Genomic DNA, 22,757 nt, shown 5'->3' with positions numbered 1-22,757 from the left:
TATTTCTACTTTTATATTTTGTGATGTTGACACTTACATTAATGTCTGCTGCATTTGGTTCTATTTTTACTTCAGCTTCATGACCATTTGGAACTACAAAGAAAATAAAAGAAGCATAAGAATTTTTACCTTTCTCATAAAAGCCAAAAGCAAATAAATATGTCTTCATGTAATAGTATGGAACATAAAAAGGATGAGTTATTCACAATAAAAATTAACACTTAATTTGAATTGACAGTTTCTTCGATTAGGCAGCAGCAATACACGATTTTCACCCTACTTTTAACCATTTCTTATTAATTTCCTTTCTTGGTCGTGTTTTCGTGTGCTTAAGGATATGGCAATTCGCTGAATTATAATAGAAAACAGGCCCCTGCATCCTGAGCTTTCTCAGCCCCGTAATGCACACCACTTTACCGGAAGAAATCTCGATAGCGGTAGCATTAACGCGGTGACAAGTCAGAGAAGGATTGTTCAAGAAGTGGCCTTTTCTTACGATCAAGGAAGAAAAAGACCGAGTTACAAATCTGATTAAGCAGCAGACGAGAGGGTGGTGAATGGACACTAATAAAGTTTACAGCAGCAGACGAGATACAAGGGAATCTTTTTTGTGGAGATTGTTATTTCAACATGCAATTTATTTGTTATTCTTATTAGGCCTGATCTTGTTATCTGTAATTAGATCGACTAATGACCGGACTGGACATTTACAAGACGGAGGCAGACCTCGGCTTTGTTATTTGTTGAGGGCGATCACGAAGAAAACATATTATAACTGACAATAATGCCTAATTTCCAGCGGATTGTGTTGTCCCCCTGCAGAACAATTAACATATCATATTATATTGATATTCGAGTTAAAAACTGGAGTCTTTCGAATTGCCTTCTATCGTTTGGACCCCAGAAATATATTTCTAGAATGCATGTTGTAGCCCTACAAATTATATTTAACATTCTTAAATTTTAAAAGAAAAAATAAAAATCGATTTCATTGTTTTAATTGTAAATTAAAAATTATTCTGTATAATAAACTTTTTATTTGGAATATTGGTACCGATTCTCTATCTCGTCCCGAGAAGCCAAAATAATCTTCACAATTTGCTTGCCATAATGCCGATTTTGAGTAATGGTAAATACCAGGGCCTCGTCTATATATTCGTTATATAACATCAGTAGTTAATGATGAAGATACAAATCAAGTAGATTTATTGTTTTATTTCCGCACCTCATATTTGATTTGCGTCTGTATGTCAACAAACCACACGTGTTTTGATGTTCTGCGATTCTCAGACATTCCCAATATGTTTTGTGAGATGAGATAGATCCAAGATTGATCACGTATAATATTCCAAACATTTTTATTCTGTCACTATTGATCGCCCTGCTTTGCAGATATTCTAAATCTTCAGAAGGTTAGTGTGTGATAATGGGCAAGAATTTAAATGTCAACAATAAACTTGAACAAAATCAGACAGCCACTGTTTGGAATCAATAGAGGTCTACTTGAAAAACCCCGACTTTTGGTCAAAAGTCAACTGTTAAACCCTGCTCAAGTCCTCAAATCGTATCGGTAAACATGCATGAAACAATTTACAAAATTATTCTGTCAGAAAATGTTTCAAAATGATAAAATCTTGTAGAACCGTTGAAAAATATAAATGTGTTACTTTACATATGCATTCCATTTTTCCTCCTTAACAATGTGCTGAATTACATTGCATTATTAGTAGAAAATGTTAAAGAAAGCAGGAAGAAAAAAGAAATGAATATTCAATTTCCTTAACGATTTAAACAAAAATGAAACAACGGTAAAAACAAGGAATTTCACCACCGGTCAATCAAATCTCCGGACTTAACCCATTAAATGATATTGATAAATTAATGGCAAACTGGTGTTATTCATTAATTATGAAGACCTTTGCATTTGCAATTAACGCGAAACCATACACAAAATTGTGATATTGTAGACGGCGAGAAGGGAGAAAGAGACGCTCTATCCCTAAACACTGCTGAGTTTGAGCTGGCTCTGGTAATGGTCTTTGATGATTAATTAATACCCAACTCGTTCTACACCTGAGAGAGAGAGAGAGAGAGAGAGATGGAGAAAAACGTAATCATGGGACAATATGGATTTTCAACCAACGTCTAAGGTTTATCTTGCTCGAGTCTGATAGAAAGATATCAGAAATTGTTTCCGCATTGACAAATTGGGAGATTTTTTTGAATGACGTGTCTTTGGGAAGGCCATTTAGATAAAACCTGGGTATCTGTATGCAAGGGGTTTCTTGTTTCACAAAGCAATCTCATGCACCCATCTCTCATCCTTTTTCTGCTTCAAATCAAGTAAAATAATGTGAACCATGCTTGCGCAAGAACTCTAAGAATTCCTTAGTCTGATATGTGAGAATTTTTTGGGGATTGATTGGGAATTTTTTGGTACTAATCTTTATTCGCTAATGATCAAACTTTGATATATTTTTTATACCTACAGGGAAGAAAATATTTAACAAAACAAAAGGGTCTTGACATGCTCATGCAATTGCATGTCACAAATGTAACGAATATGCAGTCTTTGAGAAAAAAGAACAATGAATATTTTTTACTATCATTCTCCAAGTTTTTTCTGGTAATGTTAAACTGTTATAAATGAAGTAGGGGTGTCGTATTGTGGGAAAACACATCAAGATTGTATAAGATTTTTAGTCTCGGGAATGGGAATGATCGTTGTAATTTTTTTCTCTAAAATTTACGTCTTTTTAAAAGTTTTTTTTTTTCTATTTAAGCAAATGAAGAAGTCTTGTATTAAAAATCTGAGAAAGTAGACTTTGCCGAGTGCAGACCAATGAAACAATACAAACTGCAAGCTGAGCAAGAAAACAGACCGGTAAGACCAAATCCCAAGAAGGGATTACATGTACCTAGGTTACTTTCTATATATTATGTACCTTGATCATCCCTTTTCCTCTTGTTCCCGTTGGGATCTACCATGGTTTGAGCGGTCTGACTTTGAGGAATTCCCAGAATTCCCGTGATTGTATAGGGGGCTCTCTGTATTTCACTATTTGGTGATGGCTGATGGGACAATGGCGGACTTCCAGTGTCCATTGACGGACTGCTGTGACCTGGGGAGTGTTTTGCATTCTCTGCTGCTTTATTCCGCACGATTCTGAAATACAAATTCGAATATTTTATAATGGTTAAGTTTGAAAAATTTTCTCTAAGTCCCTTAATGCTATTCTGCAAGCATTAAATCTTGATTGTACAATCTAGTCATTGGTTCGTAAAGGTTTGGACAATACAAGTAATGTACTTGCAAAGTTGATTGAAAGCATTTGATTGGTGTAAATTCTTTACAAATTAACAGAAATTTTCATTTCCTCAAATGTAAAATAAAATTTTGATTCATATGCTATTTTTCCTATATTTTTTTGGTCCCTCATCCAGTTTCTTGGGTCATTAGCACCTAAGTGTTCATTTAATTTTGACTCTTTTTGCAAATTCATATTTTTTGTATTATTGAAATAAAGGATGAACAATTACTTTTGAGATAAAGACATTCCTAACTTAAACAATAGAAACACACATGTATAGGATTCCCTATTTACCTCTCCTTATTAGATTGTTAATGCAAATCTTTTGAAAAGCCTTTAAACGTTTTGAAAAGTGAACAAGATAAAATTGAAAGGGAAAGATTTAACCTTTAATTATACAACGATGAACAGTTCAATAGATACATCACACGCTTGTCAATTCTCACCAATCTACGAAACCCGAGTGGGTCATGGAACGAATGCACATTTCTTTAGAATCAAATTTTGATTGAAAGTCATTGTTTCGAGAATACGACTAAATAGATAAGACAGTATTTTATGTCCAAGGACTCCTCTTGTTCAGGAAAGGCAATGCCACTGAATTATTCTTTACACGTTGTTATATCTAACAGAAGCCAAAAAATTTCCAGTTTCTTTCTTTGAAAGAATTTTCTTAGTTCTCAAATTTACAATTGTTCAATTCTCTAATGAAAAGTTTTCATTGTTTTTTTTTCTTTTCTTTTCAAAATATCTACTGCAATAGGCACCGTGCCATTGTCCCAGAAAAAAGGTGAAAATAATTTCTTTGTTTCAACAACCATTAAAAATTGTTAAGTTAAATAGCAAAATATTTGCAAAGCTAACTCTATGCTGAACGTGTTCCTATATCTTTTAAAATAAACGAATTGGGAGGCAAGCTAAGATCAAGACCAAATAATCCGACTGTGAAATTTTGTGACATTTGATACCGCTCAATATGGATGACTAAAAAGAAACTACCGTGTGCACTGAGTGTCCTTTTGGTGGAATCATAAACACACCCGGGCCAGCAATAGAGACATGTACCCAGTGATTCCTCGTAAAAACCCAATACTAAACATAACCTCCGATTGTTCGCAAGTTCTGTATCTTTATTGTGATTAAACACGCAAATACCCATCGAAACAGTTTCAAATTTTCCAGCAATTATGTCATTATCTTTTTGCAGATTTAGTTTGAACACGGCAACCTTTGACGGTTTAAACAATGACATCTGCCTCCGAAACATCACTGCATACAATGCTAGATTAGTAGCAGACATTGATACCCCTAATCAAATTATTGGGGGTCTTTTTTGGAATCATTTTTTGGAGGGGAAAGTTGACATTTGTATGTGCTTTTGCCTTTAAATTGCATTATAATAGTGAAGGTAATAAACCACAGAAGACTTCATAAAACCAAAGAAAAAAATCCTCCAAGATTTTCTTTCTTTTCATTTTTTTGGGGGGTGTCATTGTTGTTTACTGAAAATTAACTGCCTAATGATATATCAGATTTTGGATGGAGAAATTATCGTAAGATCACTAATATTTGACATTAAAATATTTTATATCGAATATAAAATTCCTAATGCACCAGAAATGTTCGCCTTGATAATCTTTAAAGGAGAGATAAGTTAATCCTAAAATGATCAAAAAATATCATTCCTCTGGAGACCAGCTCAGTGTCTAAATCCTCTAAAATGTCTCTCACCTGCTATAAATGGATTGTAAAATGAATTATTTGTTAATTGAGAAACATTCAGTTGATGATCTGAATCACATTTTGAGTTTATAATTCCATTATCAAGCGAAAGGTTTTAATAGAGTTCAAATGCGCGTGGTAAAATATCAAAACAGCTGGGATGGCCAAGCATTTCTAACGAGCCTTCTGTAAATTTTGGAGCAAAATTTATAAAATAACTGAACGCATGAGTAGAAAATAATGCACAAACTGAGTTGAAGCATTTGCCATTTCGAAGCTTTTTGATATGAATGTGATGAAGCGAACAAATTGACAAATTTCTCTTAGAACGCCCAAACAAGTAGCTGTTCAATTCCGAGGGAAGCTTTCGTCTCCTTTTTATTATGATGGCGAGAATAATAACCCTTCAATTCACCCGCACATAAAATGCCGGTTTGACTAACAGAACATTAATGGCAGCGCACAGTTAATGCTGTATTATCGAAGTTTAATAAACAGTTTTATTTTTGGGCAGAAATATTTCCGATCTTCTAGATGACAAGATGATTTTCTTCGTACAAGACTTTCTAACGCATTATGGTTTCTCTTTGTTTTTTCAAAATTACTTCTATAAATCTCCTCTTCAGACACAATTAAAGATGGTCTCCAGGAAAATGCATAATAAATTTGATTATTTCATGTTCTAGCAATCATTATAGCTGTCAGTCTGATTTCTTGGATTCTCTGTACGCACAGTCTCTAATTTATAACGAGGCTGTTGAGTGGTCCAAGGAAGGAAAGGGAAAACACTGTGATTACATTGTAATAAAAGTTCCCTGATTTACTAGGTAACATTTTAATCATATAGATATCTGCGTGCGAATGAATTTTATAGATAAATAAAAATTGCTGGAATTCATCAGAGGGTGAAACATTTTTTTTTTCGAAAAAAGGTTTTAAGATTCGTAATATCCAAAAAAAAATTCAACAATCACGTTTCTTGCACTCACTGTTAGCATATTAGCACACAGTTCAACTTGAAAAAATGAGAAAAGTCTCAAATAATAATTATCTAAATATAACTTACATTTGTTTCTTGGTTGAATTCAGAGGCAGACATCTCTCTCTCTCTCTCTCATTTACTTTTTACAATTGTAAATTAAATCAAAATTTCAAATATGTATGGTATGTACCTGTTGATTGAGCTGACACTTGGTACATTTTCGGACGAGCAGACACCTTCAGCTAGAAGTCTGTCGCGGATTTCCCATGCAAACATCGTAGGATTTTCATGTTTGTAGCGGGTTATAGCGTCTACCACTTTGGGAGTCGCCACTTTAGGCTTGGATCCGCCAATAACACCTGGCTTGATTGAGCCCGTCTCATAATACCTTAAAGAAGAAAAAAAGATTTTTTTTTCAAAATAGTGAATTACATCTAAGATAAGCTTTGTACTAGTATTACACCATAAAAATAATTTTAATTTGTATGCAGAAATCGTTCCTTCCCTGGGGGTTAAACTTTTAGTACTTTTATCAGAACACGGTATTTTTTAAGAGGATGAATTATGAAAATAAATATCCATACATTTTTGCTCTATCAAGTCTAATCTGAACATTACACTTTAAAGTTTATCAACTCGACAAGACATTTGCATTTCTTAAAAGTTTAAAGAAATCACGAAATATACTTTTGAAATTTTAAAAGAAATTGAAAAATGTATATTTAATGGACATGTTCAGTCGGCTTCTCAGGGAAATGTTTTAGAAGTCTGTTTTTAATTTGTTTTAGTTACGTGGAGTAAAAAGCATTTCACGTCATAGAATAAAACGAAGATTAAAGAAAAGATGGAATTTTAAAAAAAGGTTAATGTTAAAAATAAGATTATTAAAAGGACATATAATTTCAGATTTTAGAAAGAAAATTTGCATTAAAAATTTCCTTGCAAATTTGTACCCCGTGTTTGACTTTGGATGTTTATAAGTGAACAATCAACTTCAAATCAGCTCTTTCAAGTAGATGTGGAATAGAGAATTTGTTGTTTTTAATACACCCCATTTCACTATCTCCCTGACACGAAGATGAATACTTTATTTATGTTGCCCTCTATTGATTCTGGGGTGCTTAGAATTTCATTTTTCAAAACACATTTTCCCATTTTGTCGTCTAGATGAAAGCATAGATAGCGCCACAGAAATGAAAATGAGAATTCTCTTTATTGAAATTCAGATATCCGATTTCAAAAGTTCCCACCATCTGAAATCCAATGAATCATTAGAATGCCATTTACCAAGAAATTTCTTAATTTGTAGTACATTAAACTGAAAATGCAATCTCGTTATTTAAAATTTGTATCAAAAGTGTCATAAATATTTTGGTGTTCAATATAACACTTTAAATTTAACAATGCAAATAAAAATTATTTGAAAAATTTTCTCTAAAGTACTTTATTTATAACAGAATTTATGAACGGTTAAAGCATATTCTTGTTTTAATTTTTTTTTTTTTTTTTTTTTTAAATAAAAACATGTTTAAGATGCAAAAGTTTATTACTTTGCGTGTTGTTATAAATTAGCATAACTCTTATTGATCAACAAAATTTGAAAAATTTCTTTACTCAGCAGACGTTATGAAGAATACTCCATTGTTAAATTCGCAATATTACCCAACAAGAAAAATAGTTTAATTGACGAATTATTATTTTTATATTGGGAGAGAGAAATATGAACCTCATATTAACTGATATTGTCAAAATTTATAAACTACACGTTAATTGTTAATTAATAAATGACGGAATTCACTGTCAAATTAAGCAACTAGTATTTGTTTTCTTGTAAAATAATATCAAAAAGAAATTAGAGGGAAAATATAACGCGTATTGATGGGGGGAAAACTATTTAAATCGTTCTTATTCAGTATCAAAATACATTTAAAAAATATAATTAATCAATGATGAAATTAAAAGAAATATTACGTTACATTAATTCTGGACCACACATTGGATTAATAAAAAAAATTACCTGCACGAGTTATACATTATATCTAGGCGATTAATTTCAGCTAGGCAGTCATTCCCCAAACAAGCCGATGCCAAATTGAAAATAAACTGATTCTTTAGGATACTCGAGTTCAATTTAAAAATGAGATGATTTTTTTTCCTACATCGGCATGAAATGAATATAAGGCTTATGTTGGGTGATCCGTTGGTTAATTAAGCAAGAATAATCAGCTCAGACCCAGGTTCACCTCCCCTCGCCACGCACGAAAGCAAATCCCCTATCAAGACCTTAAACGAACTCCCAGGGTAGCTAAGTCACCCTCCCGAAACTTAACCCTCCGTAAGGGGACAAGGTTTATTGATTAAGGAACAAGAATATTTTGAGGTATCCCCAAGAAGTGACATCCCTCTAAATACACCCGAGGTAATTCGATCTCCTGTACCCCGGAACATCAATGACATTGTTAAACGAACATAAAGGACAAGACACTTTACGGATGGTTTTCATCTTTGCACCCGTTGCAGAAAAAAGCAACACAATGGTTGGTTTTTATTTCGGGGGTCAGCAGTGATCTTAAATGACCCTTTGCCAGATTAACTTTGACATGGCGTTCAGGTACACATGGTCATAAAGATGTCTATTTCTGAATGGCGTTCAAGTTCGATGTCACAGAAGATTGTTATGTGTTCATACGCCCAATTAGTTGCTTTTGCTCGTAACTAACTGGTTAAAAATACACATCTCTTTTATTTTCCTCCTTCCTAACTCAAGGCCTATTTTTGTTGGGGGACTCTTAATTTATTAGTTATACCTTATCTCCCGATTATCAGTGAACACCACTATCTTTTCCCTGAATCGCTAAGTTCCACGACAGAAAAGTAACAAATATTTGGGTCCGTAGTTTAAGATCAAGTGACCCAATAAATTCGGTGCTTTTGGAAGGAACACCCACTTTAACTTGAAACTTGGGATACTCTATTACAATCATCTTTTGTTCAATTTTGACAATAACATGTTTATATCAAGTTGACAAATTAAATCTTTTTTAAAATGTCCCAAGAAGAAGTTGTCACAAATTGATGTAATTGTTTAAATATTATTTTTAAAAATCCTGACAACATTCCAACTAGTAGTTCCGATTTATTTAAAATCATTTTAAAGCATAAAAAAATAAACTATTAAATTACAAAAATTATGTATAAAGATAAATAAATTTTAAATAAAATTCTAAATATTAAAATTGTTAACTAAAATAATTAATTACTTACCTGCCGAGTATTTTACTGACACATCCATGAGAGACCCGGAGTTGGCGGGAAATATCGCATGGCCTGACTCCCTGGTGGGCTAGTTCCACAATTCTTTGTCGGACCACATCGGGCAGGGGACGTCCATTGACAAATACCCCTCCTAACTGATTTACCCCACCATGACCTATTCAATAAAATATATTTATTTATTAATGTAATATTTTCTAAAATTAAAAGAAAATTTAGTACTTTACCAAATATCTGTAACATGTTGCATGATATGAACCTTGAAATCCGCATCCCATATCCATATTCCCGAACATATTATATTTATGGTGGGGAAAAAAAGAATGTTCCATATGAGGCATATAGTACATGGACATTTTGAGAAAATAATTTTGTTAATGTCCAATTTTTCTGTTGAAAAAATAGCTAGTCCTCAGGAAGAAAATTGTAACATCAAGTTGGAAAACGAGAAACTATGTATCACATTTATCAAACATGAATCCTTCAATGTTGTCAACTTTTTTTTTTATAACGGCACCTATTACTCTAATGAATTCGTGATAAAAGAACCAATGAAAATATTCCGTTTATGAAATGCACGTCTGCAAAATCAATGGGATTATGATAGAAAATCGCAACATTGTTCAATATCTTGCAGATCAGAAGCAACAGTTTAGGGCAGGCATCCCGAACCCGATGCAGTGCGCCGCTGATTACCCCCAACAATTTTATTTTCGATTGTCGTGCTTTGTCGCCAGTGAGGCTTGAAAGCGCCCATCTTTCAGTGACTAATGAACTTTTAAACAGTTATAATTACTCCATCACCTCCAATTGATGTGTTTTAAAACCAAGATTTGACACAGTTTGACACCTTTGAAAGGGACAGTCACACACTCTAAAACAAATAACAACTTTGTATATATACATATCAAAATATCTGCAATTCCATGGTGTGTTTTATATACTGCAAGGTGACAACAAGATAAATTTCAGAGAGTGAAAGAAGTCGATTAGAAGGCGTGGGACCAAATATAAAGCAAACAATAAACATGGAAAAATCAGGGAATAGCATGATTAACCATATAGAAAGTGTGTCTTAAAACATCCCATATCTACCTATATACATTCTGCACTATGTAGAGCATAGCTGCTCACTGAACACCATCGCTGCTCTCATTCTCTCAAAGTTAGTCACACCATCGAAGATTCATTAGACAAGAAAATTAAATTGAACAGCTAATTACCCATCACACGACACACAGCTCTAAAATAATGAACACCAAGAAAAATCAAACGCCCAATAATTACGATAAAAACAAAGGCAGATATTTTTTACCTGCGAAGACATCATAAGCTCGCGGTTGGAGTTGATACGGGAAAGTCGGGGGACCATATGGCCCAGCCCAAGTGTTCTGCATGGTTCGAGTCCGATACCCCAAAAGAGGACTTGAGTGCTACCCCTCACAGTTTCGACCACTTATAGCGTGATTTAAAGGCCCAGGGGTGCCTGTAATTCACCTAAGCCAAATTGGTTATTGCTACCCTTCTCTTGCAACTTGACTTTGGTTATGGTTGTAAGGTTCAATGCGCAATCTTACAGTCTATATCTTCGACCCATTCAGACACCAAACGCGCGAGCAAGCCAATCGCTTGACACCAGTGCTGTTGTATACCCAAGTAGTCAGGGGTACCCCTACAATGTCTATAATCTCGTGTTTCTTCACTTTGTTTTATGCAATTCAAGCATTATTGGTGTACCAAATCTTTTGTTTAGCTCCACAATAATATCTCTTTATTTCTTAACCACTTCTGGCGTCACTGAACAAGACCAAAAAATATATCCTTCCACTGATTAAAAAAGAATTAATCCACAAAATTGTAGATTTTTTTTGCCGATTTTAAACTTTGGAAAGATGCAAACCAATGAGAATTTTCATTCGTTGTCATTTTTTGCAGCTTTTCTTACCCCCTAACACCTGCTACGTACATGTGTGAATATAAAAATTAGTGATTTGGGGGACTTGTTGAACAAAGATAATTCCTAATGACTTTCTGCTTCAAATGTCAAAGTTATCGAAAGTTGGGGTTTGAAGACAGATAAACATTTAATATAGCATTTGACTCATACTACCATCAATTTTCCCCGATTTTGCATCAAAGACACGACTTAGCATAAATTGATGTAATTGTGCCATATTACACTTGATTTGAAATTGTAATTATTACCCCATTCTTTATTCCCCGTATTTGGACAGGACAATTCAAAGTTAATGTCCTCGTCTAAACACTTTGCTGTAAACCGAAAAAAAATTATTTTCTCCAATTCAAAACGACAAGATTTCTTATCGCACCTAGTCCTTTTTTCATCTGATTCATGGTGGAAAAATACATAGCAAGTTTACAGTCTACTTTAGCACGAAGTCATTTTGATAAATTAAGTCTCATCTATTTCGGCCATCGAAAAGAACAAACATGTACCATTCGTTTGAAATAACTGGACGATTTTATAGCATTTGTACCACGGCGACTATTAAGGGTCAGTCCCTTTTGAAACCGGACGCGACAGGGGATATAAATGGAGAATTTAAGCCAATATTTGCCATTTTGTGGACTTGAGACTTAATGCAGTACACGTAGGAAAGGACGCTGATTGATAGCGAACGCTTTGGGCCAAATATCCATCATGGAGACACAAAAGAAAGGGGACTTGATCTATTTGATAGCCACGAAGGGGCAGCCTTTTAATCACTTAAGGTGTGAAAGAATTCTTCGTCCCAACGTTGCACGACCTAAAATATGTATATCAATTCCGTCTCCATTCCGTAGATGAATTTTTATTTTATTTTTTACATACCTGGGTTTTTTGGAATAAAGTTTTTATAGATGAAGATAAATTCATGAGACACAACTTTCCCTCAGTAAATCCAGTAATGAAAAATTAAGACAAAAAATAAATAATTTCCTTCTTTTTAAATAATAAGGAAATAAAGCTTCCCTATGCATCCACTTGAAAAAAATATTTCTAAACCCTGCAGTGACTTAGTTTTGTGTATTAGGGACAAAGGAGGAATTGAGTTGCGTTACATTGCTTAGTTGTAGAATCTAAGGTTTGGAAGATGGAACACATTCATTTCGTTGAAGCGTGCGCGGTTCAATTTTGATAATACATTTAGATTTTTCATGAATTGTCAAAAGGGCCTAAAGTCTGCCGTCTGCGTGTTTGTATACATGTTCCATGATCCGCTCAACGAGTCTCCGACAATGTCATGATGTAAGGGAAGATGGCCCGCGTTTAGTGCTCTGTTCCGCGTCGCTACAGTACCGTGGACAAGCCATTCTAGCGGTTTTTGTGTTTATCAAAAAGGCATTAGTCCGTATTGCTGCATTTCAATACACAAAATTACTATGTGTGACCACTACACTCAGCGCTTGAATTGGATTCGAGTAATTCATGAAAAACGATACCTTGAATTAAGACTGCATCCCAAATAATGTTATTTAATATCATTTGTAGAAAACAAGGAAATTTAATGAAATAAAAAAAGGGCGAAAAGGGAACAAGAAAAATTTCTATTGGAGACATAACCCTATTGTTGTATATTTGCAATGTCCGTAACTTACTTTTGCACGAATGATAATAGTCCAATTGCATAGGATTATGAAATCTATAGGCAGTAGCCAAATCCATGATAATCAAGGGGCACTAAGGTTCGTCTACTACTCGGATATAGTCAAATGATAATCACAAATGTAGTCCGGAAAAAATTGAAGTCAAATCGGATTTAGTCCAAGTTTATCCGAAATGTCGCTAGTTGAACTTTCTGATCCGTATCATTGAACCGACGGAAGAGGTATGGAGTTTTGAATAAATAAAGTACAGTCGAAGTCATTATCTGTATAAGCTCTTATTCAAAAATTTATAACAAAAATTGCAAGAATCATGAAACGGGACCGACAATTCGTGTCATATTTCTCTTCACGCGTGATTGATCATGGAAGGACCTGCCTCTCTCGGAATTGGACCGCCCTCACCTGAGTGAAATTACCTGCCCATCTAAGGGGAAAACATGGAAAAATGCAAAGATGGCTAATCTAAATACCGGTATTGACAATTGTCGGATATGCTTGAGCGACAGCAGAAAGGTTAAGATGCGAAGTAGCATGTTTTTTTTTTTCCTTTTTACCAACCATTTATTTGTTTATTTTTCTTTCCGGTGTTAAGGTGGTGTTTAGCAAAGAAGCTAATCATTTTAACGAATACTTAAAGATTTATAAACAGTATTAATTCTCTTTTCATTTTTCTCTTGTATCTTTTCCCCCTTTTTATAATGAGGATGAAGAAAACATCATTAATATTAACGCTTGCTATGTCGTTACGACACATAAAAATAATGGCGTTTGATTGTTTTAATTATCTTCAAACAAGTCATGAGGCCATAAAACGTAGGGGTAAAAACAATCTAGGATTATCCCAGGCGATAACCAATTGACAACATTTTATGTTGTCCTATTTAATATTTCATCGCATTCTTATCACTGAAACACAATAATCATTTACATCTAGGGCCTACGTCTTGTAGAAAATTAATATTTCATTTCTCGATTTCAAATTTTCTAAGATCTTCAATTTCAATGACGTCCGTGGAATTAGGGAAAAGGACATAAATAGCGATTTGAAGACTTTGAAGCCCCCAGAGGAAGACTCTACATATCTTCATCAACAGAGGTTAAAATGATAAATATATTAAAAAAAAAACAGTTAATCTTTTTGAGGGCACCTGCCCATCCTTATATTGTCATATGCACTGAAAAATTCTGGGGTCGTAAAAATGGACCCATCGCTTACGCCGCAAATTGTCTCTTGGGACTTCTTGGTGAACTTTTGTAGCTTTAGATAAAGTCTTTGAAGTACATGACATGTTCAGAGTTTAATTATAATTTAAATTGCTAATTTAGCCCCGCTGCTCAGGGTCACACCGGCAGGTCTCAAGGTGCACGTAATTTTATTTTGGCCTTTTGTTTTAGTCGTAGACTTGACCCCCTTATCTGGAAAATCGGAAGTATAACTCTGACGCAGGGATAGATTTTGGCAAAAGATGGGGGATGTATATTGTTTAATTTAATTAATACATACTTAAGTAAATAAACTTGATTACATCAAAACATGACACCGTAATAGAAAGATCATGCTGTATCATGTTTTGAAACTTTTGAACCAATACTAGTTCTTAGTCAATATTTTTGTATTGAGCTTGGACAACTTGGTAATATCCGGATTACTTTTTAGATTTAATTTAAGGATGATCAAATTTTAATGTTATTTTCATAGTATTATATTTTATGGGATCCTTCAAGCACAAGACAATCCGGGTTTCTCTAGAAAAATTTCAAAGCCTTTATTTTTTAATGATTTTATTTTAAAAATTCCAAAGAGAACTATAAGCAACATATATCTTGTCCCTTTTTACTGTAAAAAAGTAAATTCTAACTTATAATAATAACTCGATTGATCACAGTATTTATGTTTACATATTTGATAGATCCTAGAGGATAATTTTTAATCACTAATTTTACTTAAGGTTATAGAATTTAATCTTCCTTTTAAGAGATACACATTAATCATTGTGTATCTTTAATTAACAATTTATTCCAGTTAATTCCGAGACACGTTCGTGTTATCAGATATTTTTCGCCTCGCTGCAGGGACAGTGCATCGGCATGCAACTGCATCAGTTTAACCAAATTATTAATTAAAATGTTAGATCTAATTTAACACTCTCTCTTCTCATTATACAGATAAAAATAGTTCCAATAATTATTGAGAAGTGATTTAATCAATGTTTTATCCATACACTGAACGGAACGGTGAATCTTTATTTTTCATTATAATTTTATTGATTATCATGTACAGGTATTATTATTTACATATCTTGACCTATTATACAAAGAGGGTGCATAGGCCTTGCCTGTTGCCCAATCCTTATTGAATTACAATTTTTTTAACTTGAGAGAGAGAGAGAGAGAGAGAGAGAGAGAGAGAGAATTAACTTCCCCTCAATATGGGTTTTTTTTGTTAAAAACATCATTTCTTCCTTGCATTTATTGCAATATGCAGAAAAAATATTTCCATATTATTCAATTTTCATCTCTCGACAACTCAATAATGATCAAATATAACAAATGAACTGATGCAATTCAAGATAACATGCCAAAGGATTCTTTTTTAAATTTTCTTTTTTCCTTTTACTAAAATAAAAAAAAGGAAAAAAACTTCAAAAGACCAACACCTGCACCGACCATTAGCCAGAGACTGTCACCGATTGATTCTATCTTTAAATGTATCTAAAATTTTCTACATTTATTTGAAAATTAATTTGAATTAAATGCTTAAAAAATATTAGTGAACAATAAAATCTAAAGCTAGCCACACTGTTCAATGCATTGTCAAAAATTCTACATTCTTATCCCAATAGAAATTTTTTAATATTAAAGTAGCTGTTATTCCTATGAAAGAAAATAACGAATTTTGTTTGCAAAATAATATGAAAGGAAATAAATATGTATCATTCTTGTAATTGCACGAAATGTGAGATAATTTAGCTTGGACCTATGATAAATCAATGAGTTCTGCAGGGTCCGACATTTCAGTCTTAGAAGTGTTGTCATGAGTTCTTATCTTATGTTTGAAGATTAGATAGGCCGCAATGACAGCAAACCAAATTGGAAATGGCAAAATTCACAGTCTATTAACAAATTACTGTTATCGGCAACAAATTGGCATATCATAAAGAAAAAGAAGGCTGATGAAACAATTAAAGAAGAAAACCACGTTCGGCTTAAGCAAGACTTCACACCATGGGCTCATTTGTCAAATCAATCAAGTAAAAGGAAAAACCAAAGGGAATCCGAAGATTCGTTTGAAGACAAGGGTTAGGGTATCCGATGTTTTTTCATCGCTAGCCGGAACATGCAGGCTTGTAGACTTGGTTTCTGCTTTTTAGCTGGCGATGCCGAGTTTCTTGATGTCGTGGCGCGTCATGCTAATTTTGTCTTTTGCATTTGATCTCTGGGTATAATAGAAATTTTAACCTTTTCTTTGGAAAACAAGATTCAGGGATCTTCATGAAAAATAACGAGATGTAAAAAATATTACAAATGATTCTATGATTTTGCTGTATTTCCAGAATCGATATTTTTCAAAAAAAAAACCCAAAAAACAAAAAACAAAACTTGTCATTTTCTTGAATATTAATAAATCAAAAACAGAGTAATATTCTTGAAAAATAAATCATTTTAACGAAAGTTGAAAACAGTTATAATTTTATTTCAAAGAATTAACTAGCCTGTTTCTAATCCTATATCCAAAAATATTTTCTCTTAAAAAATACATGTGTAATCTCTCAGGTTGCAAAAACATAATATGAATAAAATCAAATAAATTTTTATACAAATATTTACTTTAAGAAGAAAGCATTACAACGATTTAGAAATTCATCTGCAGCATCTTGATAAAGACCAACTGTCAAAAGAATTGGGAAAAGTTCAAAGTTATCAGGGGACCCATACCCCTAGGCAATGATTTTAATCGACCTGAATTATGGGACAAATCTTTTTTCTACGAAAAAGGCCATTTTATATTTTAATATCTTGGAAAAAATCGATCAAATTTACCACATTCCTACACAGAAAGTTAAAAGTAGTAGCTTTTCCATTAAAAAAAAAAACTTTTTAAAATAATTTTTGAAATTAGAAAGTAAAGGAATAAAACATCATTTACTTTTCTTTTAATATAATAAAGCTTCTCATTTTTGGAGGCGATTTATAATTTGACAATATATTAAATTTACCTGAAAATCGTGTACAGTTTTTTTTTTCTTCACAGTGTCTTCGAAATAAAATTTTAACGGACATACAAAGAAGATGAATTTTTTTTTTGACATTATAAATTTAAAAAACTTAACATTGTCAGCTTGATAATAACAAAATAATTATGTATTTTTTTTTGTAAATAAATCGATTAGACATTAAAGTCGAAATCGATATAAAATAATTTGCATTCCAACATAAACAGAGTAAAGTCGGAGATACCTTTGATTCGGGTAGGCTTTCGAGTAAAAAATCCTCCACAAGCACCCGGGGTCAGCGGGTAAGTTCCGTAGGAAGAAGGGACGGAACTGAACCTGCAGGCCGTATTGGGGATTGACCCCATTCCAGGGTATGCACAGGGGCTCGGAAAATCACAATAGTTCCCTTGTTTGTATCCAGTTTGGTAAGAATATGGGACCGAATCGCCAAAATAGAGCATGTCCATAGTATTGAAAAGTTTGTAAAAAAAAAGAGGGTAAGCAAAATTTGTGCAGGACCGTATTTTTTCTTGTTAGTCCTTTTTTTTCCGTATCTCAGCTGATGAAATTATTCATTCAAGCGAATACACCAATCAAAGAATAGCAAAGCATCAATTGCAGCGTGAAATATACACCGATTGTGTATTGCGATAAAACCTTGTCCATTTTTAATTCCAAGAAGGTATATAGTAATGAGGAAGAAAAATCACCATAGGGTCAACCATATACAGAGGAGGAGCATGCGAAGAAATATCTAGACACTTGTGCAAGACATCAAAAGTTTCATTCCAAGTCGAAAGTGTCATGCAATTAATAAACACGTTCCTATCATCTGGAGGAGAGGCCCATTGACATAATGTTATTCAGATTGTAATGCGTGACGAATCCTCTGATACCGGACTAAATCTCTTTTTCCCCTTTCTCTGATAGGCAAGCATCAGAAAGAGAGAGTGGGAAAAAATCAGATGCCAACTGATGACCTGACTGATCGGCAAGTGTGCTGCAGTTTCTGCCGTGAAAAAATATCGAAAGCATGCGGCCAAAAAGTAGAAGATTGGGAAAAGTATCGTTTTGCAAGATTTCACTTTCTATGTAGTCCAACAACTGAAAAGATGTTTCTTTTTCTTTCTGTCACGCGTTTGTACACAGAAAAATCTATTTAAGATTAATTTCCCTGTCCAGTCCTTACGCTTGGTCGGTCAGTCTAGCTGCCCGTTATTTTTCCATATAGAATAAATTTTCTCTTCTGTGTATATTTTGTAAGAGTAAAAAATACTATAAGCAAAGGCATCAGTTTTGACTTTCCTATCAACTTAACAATTATGCATAGAATCATTATTTTTAAGCAAGTAGTAATCCGATTGGGGCTTGTCCTGCATGTGGCCAATATTTCTCTTTATTCTGAAAATAGGAGTCGCTGACAGTTTTCTATGAACGTGCTCTGAAGGGACTTGAGATTCTGAATACCAAGGTTAGGAGAATAATAAGCGAAAATCCTGGGTAATTTTGCTGTATATTAAATCCTTTCAGTTTTAGGTAATTTCAAAAATGATTGACAAATTAAAAATGCAAAGATTATTTCGTGGGAAACTGATGCAGGTTTTCAGGTAAAAGATGAAGTGCTTTCGAACATCCCAGCGTGAACGAAGGCAAGGAGGATCAAGTGGGAATGTTGCGTTGGTATTCTTATCGGGTTCGCCAGTACCCGGACCGACAATTAAGAATTTGATAAAACTGGCTTTATCAGCTACCATTTGACATTGGCAATTCTAGAAATTGACATAATACATCAAAAATTTATCTGAAGGTGCTGGACAATTAAAAGATAAAAATGGTAATTGCTGTTGAAAAACCATTAATTAGGTGCTCTTTCTCTCAAAATTTTGGTCTAGTGGGAGAAATGAATTTTGTGGAATGACTTTTTAATATCTCTTTCTTTTAATGTTTCCTTAACTCCTTCGCAGGGGAAAGTCGTTGTGACATGGCATATAAATGCATAATACCCGCCTCCGTTGTGAATATTACCCTTTATTATGTATATTTCATAATTTTAATGTCACTTTCAACTGGTTCAACATTTAAATTTTAAGATTTATAACAACTTATAAAATTATTGTGTGGATCAGATTTCAAAGACTTCAGGGCTTTTATCGTATCCCCCGTGAATAGTTAATGTCTTGCAAATCATATTTTATTAAGGAAAAGATTTTCAAGTGAAAAAGTTGGAAAATTGAAGACATTATGTTATAAGGAAGAAGTACGAAGTTGTTTTTAATCTTTGCACCCAATAGTTCAAACAAGCCTTTGTAAAAAGAGTATGGGGGAAGAATGGGCTTGGTTTTATGGGATCTAAAACATCAAATATACAAACAATGCTTGAACAAAATGGATTATCAGTTGATCTTATGTTATCCATCTCTTCTAGTTCTTTTGAACCAGACCGCACGATGGGGTCTTTTTCCAAGATGGATGGACAAGTCATTATTCATCATAAATTTTGTCCCATCTTTATCCCACAAAAGTGTGTTAGCATTGCCATTTTCTAGGTAAATGACGCGTAAGTAAAATCCCGGACAACGCAGGGCAGTTTATAAAGCTCGTTTTTCTATTGTTCTTGGGGATTTCATTAAATACAGTAATGGGGAAAACGAAGACTCCATTCTACGACAACGATTTTGATAACTAGCTTTCAGCGGATAGGTCAAAACCAGTCAAATTAGGAACCAGTCAAATTAGGTACCGATTTCCAACATGTCAAACACGAAGGTGTAACCAAGCGCACGAACGACTTCCCTAATTACGTTATTTTGCAGCTTTGCAACTGACGCTATGGTAACCAATCTGCTCCCTGGATACAGATCACAGAAAAAAGTCAAAATTGTCTAATTTACATATCGAAATATGTAAATGTTTTAAAGACAATTTCTCTATTTTCATTGGACACTTTATTTAATCAATCATGATGGCAATTAATTTTCTTATAAAATACTTCAATTTTCCTTAATATATTTGTTTTGCAAAGAGTATATACATGAAATTATATTTGTTAAATATTATGAAATTTTTTGGTCTAGCGAAGGTGCGTTTAATACAGGTAAAGAAAAATTGGAGACTTTATCTTCAAAGCCCATGGGCCTTGAATTAATAGACAGAAAAACCAAACGAGCTCCCACTTATTTGTTATTCGTAAATGGAAATATGACAGCCACAGCTTTTCGTTTTAAACGTGATGTTTTGCGTTCATGTCCGAATTTTGTGTGGCCAGTCGTTATAAAAGCATCAAAATGACACTCAGAATTTAGTTAACTTTAGGTGAACTCTTCACTTTGTCATAAATATTATTTATTTCACACTTTCTCATCAATTACACCTATACTTTGCATAAAGAAAAAATTCTTCTTATATGTGGTTTGCAATTTCACTTTCAGAAAATTTCGTAAAGGATTTATTTCTGATATTGTCCCAATTTTTATAGAATAATTTAAATGCTGTACGTGTAATTTCAGGTCTTTGATAAAGTCCATTCACCTAAAATAATTAGTTTTTCTATTATCCAAACATGCATCTGGGTTAATTTAGTTTCAGAATGTTGGGAATAGGGGGTTAGAGGTCATCAAAAACATTTTTTCACATACCATTTCCGCTGAACTGGTCAAATTCCTCTGAAGATAGAAACATAGATTTTATTAATATTTAATTTATGAAATATTAAAATCAAAACAATTAACAAAATAATTAATCATAATATTTAAAGAAACTAGGACGATATCAATCGTCAACATGAAATATTTCATTTAATTCAAGCATGTAATGTAAGAGTTGCACATCGTTTCTCAGATCTGGTGGTGGGCGGAGCTAAGTCTTTTAACCGCGACTCCTGATTATGCAGAACTCCGCCCACCACTACGCCCCCTAGTGAGACTGTGAATATTGATGAAATAATAATAACTTGGGTTTGTTTACTAATGCGATGTTCATAACCAATCAATGAGTGAAGATCTTCAATATGTCTGACAAATACATATCAAATACCAACAAACAAAACATAAACAATGTTAAATCAATAACAGGAGAGGTCTAAATGAACTGACGTATATTTTTGTTGCCAGTTAACTAATCAAAAGAGACAATATCTGGTGTGCATTAAATTAATGCATTTTTTTTTTTAATTCTTTCAAATCAGATACATTAATTACACCAATCGAGGTTTAAAATTTCGAATAACCCCAGAATTTTAAATTTCTATATTTTTTTTAAAGTTTGAGTTCAACTTTTATTAAATATCAATGAGGAATTCCTAATATTACAATGAGAGTCTAAAGGAGACAGCATGCATGAAAAAAGGGGGCGTTTTGGCCGAAACACTCCGTTACTCAAGTGAAAAAACCCTAACAAGTGTCGTCTGAAACGTTATAATAATTATTAGATAATCCCCGTTATGTGTCATTAACTTCCATTGTGTCAGAACGAATGAATGAAATATACACGAAGAAATAAGGTCTTCAATGGCCGTGCCGAGGTTTATATTACAGACCATGGGAAAAAAATTACCGAAGCGCTAACCATAGGTTTGCGCTTAGTAAACTGCTAATTTTTTCTTAACTAACCTACTTTGACATTCACCTAACCGCGCCGTGTATGGAATTTAATAATGAAATTATTTCTCTTGGAATGAAGTCATTTTTGTTTGCTATTGAAAATTGAATTTAAAATATCGTTATAATAAAAAATACAATGGTTCAAAGATTTAGATTGATTTTGTGATAAAAATGTGTTTTTCATGTTTTTATTTTCGGGGCCCACCTTTGATAAAAATTTTGAAATGACCAAACATGTGGCAAAACATTCGTCAATTTCGACACAAGAATTCATCAAGTTCTGTTTTATCTTGGTCAACAAACTCTCAACAAACTCGTCAGAGGAAAGCCTCATTTATCACCTTAAAGTGTCAGTACATTACTGATGGTATTGCAATACCAAGGAAATTATTGTGCAAAAAAAGTGGTTTCAAACATCTATCAAACGTGATGAATCTAATCACAATATTTTTCTATTCTTTTCTCAAAGATCTATGTACCATAGGTCATTATTTTGGCCAGTAGGAAATGCATCAAAATAAAAATTTTTCCTCGAATTTCTCAATTTCGTAGATCTAGCAGCTGTCTTGAATAAATATGAAGAAAATGAATGTGTTTGTTTGTTATGTGATTTTTTTCACATTTATGTTTTCATTTGGATTTGTTTATTTATTTGTTTAGGTTAAAATTGCGTTGTTATATTTTTTGCTTTCAATAAAAATATCAAAGAGAGAAAAAGAAATTCAATTATCGAAATTAAAAATAAAAATACCGTTAATAAAAGCCAACTGAATCAAAAATGGTCAAGATGAGCTCAAAACATATTAATTTGAAACTAAAAAGCTTTTTGGTCGTATTTTGAAGAAAAAAAGCGATAGACATAAAGGGTTGATTTGTCATATTTTCTATGACCCTCTCCTGCGATCCACAAACCATCATAAAACAGACCTGAACGTGATGAATAGATACATTATGGAGACTTGCCGGTGGTCTCTAGCTTAAACATAAATGTCAAAAACCTGAAGCTGTATTCTAATCAAATGGACTAAAAATGGCTTCGGAGACACAG

The 22,757-nt window shown here is 33.3% G+C and overlaps 2 protein-coding genes across 14 annotated transcripts in view; one reads left to right on the top strand and one right to left on the bottom strand.

The window, feature by feature from the left end:
• Nucleotides 1-22,757, top strand: part of LOC134242872 (serine/threonine-protein kinase SBK1-like) — a 444,928-nt gene that overhangs the window by 292,603 nt on the left and 129,568 nt on the right. The gene's annotated exons all lie outside the window — the stretch shown is intronic.
• The window catches only part of LOC134242859 (paired box protein Pax-2-like), a 55,590-nt gene that overhangs the window by 13,350 nt on the left and 19,483 nt on the right, over nucleotides 1-22,757 (bottom strand). For 7 of the 13 annotated variants that reach the window (XM_062725002.1, XM_062725004.1, XM_062725003.1 and 4 more), the window contains 5 exons: nucleotides 20,747-20,773; nucleotides 9,280-9,445; nucleotides 6,206-6,403; nucleotides 2,946-3,166; nucleotides 38-93 (listed from right to left, as the gene is read on the bottom strand). In XM_062725002.1, the coding sequence (XP_062580986.1) occupies nucleotides 38-93; nucleotides 2,946-3,166; nucleotides 6,206-6,403; nucleotides 9,280-9,445; nucleotides 20,747-20,773 (668 nt within the window). Of the gene's footprint in view, nucleotides 1-37; nucleotides 94-2,945; nucleotides 3,167-6,205; nucleotides 6,404-9,279; nucleotides 9,446-9,547; nucleotides 10,134-10,603; nucleotides 10,841-12,888; nucleotides 13,117-17,355; nucleotides 17,686-20,746; nucleotides 20,774-22,757 lie in introns of those variants that run through there. The other 6 variants (XM_062725007.1, XM_062725014.1, XM_062725013.1 and 3 more) reach the window with 6 other exon arrangements.

This window comes from Saccostrea cucullata, unplaced genomic scaffold (assembly GCF_032062105.1).
Source record: "Saccostrea cucullata isolate Sc308-1 unplaced genomic scaffold, CSIRO_AGI_Scuc_v1 ctg191, whole genome shotgun sequence".
Classification (NCBI taxonomy): domain Eukaryota; kingdom Metazoa; phylum Mollusca; class Bivalvia; order Ostreida; family Ostreidae; genus Saccostrea; species Saccostrea cuccullata.
The sequence above is the reverse complement of the archived record's forward strand: the minus strand, read 5'-3'. Positions and strand labels throughout refer to the sequence as shown.